Source organism: Tarenaya hassleriana, unplaced genomic scaffold, assembly GCF_000463585.1.
Source record: "Tarenaya hassleriana unplaced genomic scaffold, ASM46358v1 Cleome17, whole genome shotgun sequence".
Taxonomy (NCBI): Eukaryota; Viridiplantae; Streptophyta; class Magnoliopsida; order Brassicales; family Cleomaceae; genus Tarenaya; species Tarenaya hassleriana.
The window spans coordinates 839,933-848,387 of record NW_010965122.1 but is presented as its reverse complement, the minus strand read 5'-3'; the positions used below and the strand labels follow the sequence as shown (position 1 = coordinate 848,387).

Below are 8,455 nucleotides of genomic sequence, written 5' to 3'. Positions count from 1 at the left end.
TACTTTCTTTTTTTCCCCAAGCACTTTGGTTTCTAAGTTATTATATCGGACACCTCAAAAACTAATGCAGTGTAATGGTAATGGGAAAAAAAAAAACATGATCTTTAGCTGTAGTTATTTTATGCATCGATTTTTTAGGGTTTTTAAGGTAAACAGAGCTTTATAATTTCAATTTCGAGATTTTTTTTATTTAAGAAAAAAAGGAACCCACAAAAATCGGAATTTATAATTTTAATATAACTTAATTACACCATATACTAAAATTCATAACATTTTCACCATTTTTTCTGTTATGCCGCCCACTTTGCAACGCATTACGCTAATGTTGTCGTATGAGAGCAGCACTGAGAAGTGATAATCCTAATTTCCAACACATTTTGATCTTTTCGTTTGAACTCTTCATTTCTTTTAGGGTGAGTTAAAAAAATGGGTGGAAAATTAGATATTTGGGACCAAAAAAAAGGCTCTGTTACTGAATTATATAGATTTATATGAAGGTCGGTCAGCCTGAGACTGGACTTAGGAAAAGGAATTTGAACTTCGGGCCAAGTCGCCGCCGCCGGTTATTGAGAGGAGAGGACGGCGGGAGAAGCCACGGCTTACGAGGTTGGAATCGAGAAACACCACAATTACCGTTATATCGTCGTGGAAATGTCTCCTGACGCCTCTGTCGATCTTCTTCAGATCCGAATATCTCATCTCTCTCTTCTTTGCCGCCTCTCTTAGAGCCGTTTTGACGAGCTTCCTCGCGATTCCCTGCGCACGGACCACGTAACATATTAGTTCTAAACAGATCTCACCTGACGTACTAGAGATTCTTTTCTTCCGACCCATGTAGAAAGAACCCGAGCTTTGTTGATGTTTTTAATCAGACATGTTTTAGTAAGGGATTAGAGGCGAGTTTTGGTGTCTTTAGAGAATAATACTGAGTCACTCATGTTGGCATAATATATGGGATAGGGTTGTGCGTTGGTACATCAATCCGTGGGATCCGAGGGTATCCATCCCACGGATACCCAAAATTCAGAAACCCGAGCCGGGGTGAGTACGAGGGCGGATTGTGTGGCGTCTGAGTACCAAACTGGTTCGAGGTCGGGTTTCATCGATCCGAGGGAGAGGAGAGGTGTGGCGAGGGCGAGAGGCGAGCGGTGCTATGAGGAGCGAGGCTTAGGGTTTTGATATTGCCTCGCAGTTCCGTGAAACCCGTAACCCGATTCATTTTTTGTTTAAAACCTGTATTTTGATTTAATTCAAAACAGCGAGGAACAAACTAGGCTTAGGGTTTCGAATTTTTCGATTTCGCACTGTGATGCAATTTTCGCCTTGTCCTGACCGCTCGCGTTCACCCTCATCTTGTCGATATCACCGCTTGCTCCCAGATATGTCTCTAGTTTTGCCTTCTCACCAATCGGATATGCGAACTCTCACCGCATCCACGGATATCTGAGGCTCGAGTACCCAACCCCCACGAGACCGAGGTCAAATGGCTTGGGCATGAACCCGAGGGGGGCAAGGCCGAGGTAGTCGACCTCAGGTCGAGTACACCGAAACACTCGGGTATCTTACCCGCATCCACCCTTAAGGATACATAAGGAAGAGCAAGAAATTGAGAATCTTACATTACGTGGGCAGGTATTCACGATGTCAACTGCCTCTTGGTTGCTCAGGTGCTCCCATAACCCGTCAGAAGCAAATATAAGAAACTGATCCTCGGGTTGAATCTTGTGGACGGTTATAGCAGGCTCAGCACTAAGGATCGGTGTACTGAAAGGCTCCGGAAGTCGGAACTTAGCCAACAAAGGCTCACGATTGAACTCTGCCTTCTTTAAGTATGCATCACCAATTGACCTTGAGACCTGCAGATTATGGGTCGGAAATAGAATTTAAGCTCTAAACCCTAAACCCGTTTAGAATCTGATACAGTTTTTCACGTAACAATCCCGAAGTATACTGTTTCACTTACCTGTATAATACCTTTCACACGCCAAACTTTGTGTTTCAAAACCACGATCTGCGGATCATCAGGATGCAACAAGTGCAACTCCTCCCTTACAGATTCGATACTTGCATTATGCTCGGATGATAACTGAATGGCCTTGACCAATTTATATGTTGTTTCGAGCCTTCCTAACACAACCCGAGAATCTCCCGCGTTTGCAATGTAAAGCAATCCACCGCATATGATTCCTACCAGACAGCATGCCCCGACAGAAGCGATTTGAGGCATTGTCTGAAACTGCTTACGCACAAGAGACAGAAATTCCTCTTCTGTAGCCAAAAACGCTTTGGTTATGACAGAGGCAGACATTCCATGAGTCTCCGATGTGAATTCTGCGTCAAGAATCGTTACCAACTTACCAAGTTAGAAAAACCAAAGAACTATTCTCAGCCAAAATAGAAGGGAGCTAAAGTGTAAGCTTATGCTTATCATCGGCCCGACACCGAAAATGTGGAATGTGCAACATGTGCATAGCCTATACCATTGTGATGATACACTAACCCGAGATTGGAAATGTGCTCTAGATGTTCGAAATCACATCTTCACTTCTTTCACCGTTCAGCAAGTATACAGTATGTGTCTAAATTCACTCTATCTTACTTTTCTACAACTAAGTTCAACTAAAATCTTACCTAAAGCTGATAAAAACAAGTTCTAGCTCTTTTCACAAATTTTCATATCAAAATTTGTCTAAGCAGCTGGATTTGGGTAATCCCCGAGAATAATATCGTAGAAAGAAAATGGATTTATGGACAGGTGGAGAAGAAAAACATACTCCTGATGTTATCGAAGAGGTGCTGATTGACAAACCAGGCAGCTTCTGGACCACCATGCCCATCATATACACCGATGAAAGTTCCTTGGGGACCCGAATCAACCAAGCTCATCGGCCCCGACTGGAGCTGACTATGATCTTCGAGAAGACTATTGGCTTGGATCACGGCCATCGAGAAATCCCCTGCAACATGTTGTCCTGAATCTTTGTACCACAACAGCCCATCAATCCGTCCATTCGTGTCCCCGTGGTGTCGACTGGAATTTTCTCCCTCGACTGAAGGTCTCCAACACGGTGAAACAATCCGCATAAATGTGTCCGATACCATAACTCACATAGCCCTCACCCAAATGACCCAGCAATAGATTCTTGCATCAAATCAATATACCAACAACTATACTAGAAATTGAATTCTCTTGGTGCTCTATGTTGAATCCTTCCAGTGGCAATCAAATACTCGGAACTCGAAAGAGCTTCGATAGAATCATCAAACATTAATCTGCAATGGAATGTATCATACGGTATATGAAAATCTCGAGCCGTATAATCAAACGGTTCATTGAGAAACATGACGAGGCAACATTCTTCAAATGATGAAGGCTTTCATATGGCCATTAAATCAGAGAAGAAATCATGGAATTTAACAAACGTAAACCTTATCAAACAAAGGAGATCTTCCAACACTAGCATTGAACAGGTGTTCATAATTCAAACTAGAACCTGACAAACATCAGAATTACTCCTGAAACTGGAAATTGATGGAAGAAAGAAGAAATTTATACCTTGTGGAATCGCAAAAGCAGAAACAACCTTAACGCCGGATAAAAACCATCTCGCTTTCTGTCCGATCAAGAGTCGCAAAACCAGGGAAGAAGCGTGGAATTCCAAACAAAAACACAGACAAAACAACCAACAAAAACAAAACAAAATGATCGTTCCGGAAACAGACAGATCTGGTTCAAAGCAGCAACAGAGAGAAATCGAAATCAGAAGGAAATTATTCAAGGAGTCGCGAACGAAATCGTAACTCCAGTAGGGTTAGAGAGAGAGAAAGAGAGATCACGAATCAAATCTCGCTGCGTCTCTGTCAAAATTCCGCATTTTCGGTTTGCTTTTCTCTGAAAATTTCTCCCCCTTTTTCGCCCTCTCATTTTTTTGCTTTTCTCTGAAATTTTTAATTTTACTTTTTAGAGTTCAGGCATTGACCTCAGAAACAACCCGCCGTTGTAGGCACCTTCCTCTCGTCCAAAATTAGCAACGTTAATTCATAATTAACTAAATTAGTATCGTAATTAGTGTTTAATTAATATAACTAGGTTTTAACCCCGCGCGCACTATAAATATATATAGATTTTAAATTATTTTATTATTAGTTTTAAAGTTACATAAAATATATTTTAATTTTATAATTTATATTATTAAATTTAATTGAGATTTTTTTTTAAAATATCAAGATAATAGGATGATATACCAAATATAGATAGCTCGATTAGTAAGCGGAGACTCAAAAGAGTTGTCCATCCAAATTTGACACCATATTGATTACCAATTATCATAAAAAAAAGATAATATATATTTTGTTAAATATAGATTGTGAATATATATTTTCTGTATTTATATTTTATAGGTTATAATATACAATTCTATTATAATAGCAAATGTATTAACCGTATGCATCGCGTGGACTAAAGTTAAATATAAATTTTAAATAATTTAATTTTTAGTTTTAAAGTTAAATATAATATATTTTGTTTTTAAATTTATAAGTCATATTTTTAAATCAAAATGAAGAATTTTTTTGGAAAGAGTCTAGTTAACATAATGATACAATTTTTCGAAGATGAGTTGCGAATAATTTATATTTTTCTATTTTCGTGGTTTATAATGTAAAATTAATATTTGGAATCCCTAAATCTAAACCCTAAACTCTAAACCCTAAAATAGAACATTAGAATAATATTTTTTAAAAACAAAATTTCAAAAAAAACTGAACTATTAATTTTTTAAAACGTTAAAAAATGGAAATAAAAAAGTTTTATATTATTAAATCAAAACGGATTTTTTTATAGTGTTAAGATAATGGGGTAATGTATTTTTTCGAATTAGAGATCCGACACAACTTCTATATTTATATAACAAATATATTCATCCGTATATATCGTACGGACTAAAAATAAAATAAATTTTAAATAATTTTATTTTTAGCTTTAAAATTAAATATAATATATTTTATTTTTTAAATTTACAGTTCATATTATTAAATTAAAACGTGATTTTTTTGAAAATGTAGATAATGAGCTGATGTATTTTTTTTCAAAAATAGTTTGTGAATAATTTTTGTGTTTAGATTTTTCATGGGTTATGTTATAAAATCAATTGTTGAAATGTAAAATATTGAATTAATATTTTTAGTGGATTATAATATATAATTTTAATATATTAGAAAATATATTAATCTCGCCGTATTAAATATAGTCTAAATAATATATTTTATTTTTTAAGAAAAAAATATATTTTATGATGAAGAATGAAGATAGTGTATTTAGCTATATCATATAATCTTTTACGAAGTATTGGTGATGAATTAAAATAAATATATAATATAACTTTCCTGTGATTATAAATCTACAACATACCCATCCATCTAGATATCAAGTACTAATGTTTATATATATATATATATATATATATATATATCATGATTGATAAGAAATAACTCTTTTTGCATTAATTTTTTTGAATTATGATTATCTATTGGAATAGCAAATGGGTTAATTTGTAAAAAATAAACACATATACTTTCTCGCGAAACGAACTATATATATATATATATATATATGATGTGTCGAAAGATAATCAAGGAAACTTATCCATATATATATGGATGCATTTATCTATTCCTTAATCACACAATCCGACTAAGAAATTATATATTTATATATAACCACATATTTTCTATAGTCACAAAACAGAATATTTAGAAAATATTCCCCCTAGAAGAGTCATCCTGATGGGTGAATACATAATTAATTAGTGAATTATTTGATTGATTAAAAATGAACAAAAATTCCTCACCCGCTAATCACTCTCTATCTATAAACCTTTACCTCTACAAACCTTTACCTGACAACATGAATGCCTTCTTCGTTTTTGCTTTCGTTTTGAGTTTTTTATATTTAAGTGTTGTTATCAACTAACATTCTCTTCAAATCTCCATTCTCTTTTCCTTTTGATTTTGATATAGTAGGGTTTCCATTTTTATTTCGTTTCTCTTCCTGATTCAATTTTTTTTTGTGGTGAGGTGTAAACAAATTCGATTTAGGATTCTTTCGTTGAGATTTTGGTTATTGGATTTGGGGTTCAACCGATTAATTAGAGATTCTGGACAAATACAAAGGATTATAGATCTTTTATAAACTACCTAATCCTAATGTGTATAATTTTATGAAACATTCCTTCTCGATTGTATTCCTCTCCAGGTTCTACAAACACAACACATATATATACATAGATTAGTTCATTTTAATTGGCTTTTCAAGTTTTGCAATTCAAACAAATAAATGATCTCCTAACTTGAAATTTTTTTTTATATTTTTATTAACGACAGAAATTGTATATCGGGGAAAGTAATAGTATTTTTATGGTAAATTTTATTAACATGAAATTGTATGACATGAAAAATATTATCTTATAAATTTTTTGATATGTTTTAGGATTATCTTTTCATTAAAAAGGACAATAAATTTTTATTTGGAAAGTAATTTTGTTGAGTTACTTCAATGAACTATATGTTAAAATGCTAAAATATAAAATTTTATATGCAATGCATGGTTATATTTAAAAAATAAAAATAGGATAAGAAAAAAAAATAAATTGTAGACTTTTTTTTTAAAGAACTGAAAATTTCGTGTAGAATAATCAATTTTGAATAAAAATTGAAACGAAATCAGATAACATTTCAAATTTCTTTCTTTAAACCCATTATAATCCAAATATCTATCCCATATATAATGACGTTATAAATTCACCCTTATCACATGATATCCATAAACCTATACATACAATTGCAATCATGTGAATGCATCTATATATATATATACATATTTGTGAGATACTTAAATACAAAGAGCCTTTGTTTTTTTTTTTTTGTAACGGAGGGAACCATCACAACCCTTCGGGTACATAGTAAACTCATTGGTCTCACGCAATAACCTACAAACCACGCAAAGAGATTTTGTTGTTATAGTATTTGGCTTCAGGTTTCTTTATCTCCCCAATACATACGGTCTTCGTAAATTCATAAACCAAATCGGATACTTACATACATGGGCAAACCCAACTTATAAGGTATGGGGGCATAGGCCCCCATTGTTTTTATTAAAAAAAATAGTTTCTTTATAAATTCTATAAATTTTAAATAAAATCTGTCGAATGCCTCCATTAAAAATTAAAATTTGTCTATGAGATTATACAAAAATTTATGTTGCCCCATTGATAATTTTCTCTAGATCCGCCCCTGCTTACATAACTATAATTGAATCAAATCGAATATTAAAATAACAAAAGTAATTGATAAACATTTTTAAATAAATTATTGTTATCATTGAAATTTTAAATAAAACACAATTGATATAAAAATTCTAAAATTGATAGAACCAATCCAAATAAAATCAAACTAAAATGGAACTGAAAATCTAAATTCGCACCTTACCTGATAATCTTTTTTCAGATGAAACGTTTTGTTCATCTTAGCTGTTCACATACAATTTTCTATCACCGCCAATAAGAGATCATATATAATAAAAAAAATATTATACAATATTTATATATATGTCAACTTCTATTTTTCGATAGTGTTTGAAAGTTCCTGTTAAACTTCTCCGACATTAATATATCTCTTGCCTTCTTCGTCAGAATTCACCATTTTTGTGTCCACCATCTCTTCGTCTTCGTAAACGAACAGTTTACCAAACACAAAAAAAACTATAAAAAATAATTTGAATCTACGGTGTACTATGAACCAATTGTATTTTGATTTTACAAAAAAATAAATACAGAGCTTTAAATATAATTAGACCTTAATTATTAGTTTTAGTATATGAAGAATTTAAATATATATATATATATATAATATTTGTCACTTTCCTGTATAGAAAATATACTTGTGTATATATATATGATCGTAGACACAATAATATTACAACAATTAAAGATTACTAACAAAAATATATACCTATCAAATTATATAAAAAATGAATTATAATCAAGATAACTAATCTTCATGAAGAATAATATACCAGAATTTGGAAAAAAAAAAGTGGATTAATTCTATAGAGAAAAAAAGTGGCTCTAAAAATATGATGTAAAAAAAGAAAAAGTGTAGAGTTTTCAATTACGTTACACGTAAGGGAGAATAGTAGATTTTTAGGATTTGAAAATTAATTAAATGAAAACTAAAAAATGTTACCTGAACTTCTTCTTCTTCCTCTCACTCTCTTCCATCTATGTACGGTAACGCATACATATAAGACATATATATACATGCAGATATTTGTAGCTCCTAACCTCCATACATCCTCTGGAATTTTCGAATTCCGTATTATAATTAATCTATATACATTGCATTCAATCTGTTTCCTGAACCTTTTTTTATTAAGTTTTAGAAATAATCTAGATACATT

The 8,455-nt window shown here is 32.6% G+C and overlaps 1 protein-coding gene across 1 annotated transcript; it reads right to left on the bottom strand.

The window, feature by feature from the left end:
- Positions 1-235: 235 nt before the first annotated feature.
- Positions 236-3,952, bottom strand: LOC104809888 (probable protein phosphatase 2C 38). The gene is made up of 5 exons (XM_010535993.2): positions 3,557-3,952; positions 2,775-3,273; positions 1,964-2,331; positions 1,620-1,856; positions 236-756 (listed from the first exon to the last, which is right to left on the bottom strand). The coding sequence occupies exons 2-5, from the start codon at positions 3,100-3,102 to the stop codon at positions 520-522; spliced, it is 1,170 nt and encodes a 389-aa protein (XP_010534295.1). The 5' UTR covers positions 3,103-3,273; positions 3,557-3,952; the 3' UTR covers positions 236-519.
- Between the last annotated feature and the right edge of the window lie 4,503 nt (positions 3,953-8,455).

What these genes read in the sequence shown, in the direction of transcription:
- LOC104809888 (XM_010535993.2), bottom strand. Translation starts at nt 3,102, where the DNA reads ATGGTATCGGACACATTTATGCGGATTGTTTCACCGTGTTGGAGACCT. An exon ending in GTGTGAAAGGTATTATACAG is followed by an intron (nt 1,857 to 1,963) that starts GTAAGTGAAACA and finishes CATAATCTGCAG; the next exon opens with GTCTCAAGGTCAATTGGTGA. An exon ending in TGAATACCTGCCCACGTAAT is followed by an intron (nt 757 to 1,619) that starts GTAAGATTCTCA and finishes GTCCGTGCGCAG; the next exon opens with GGAATCGCGAGGAAGCTCGT.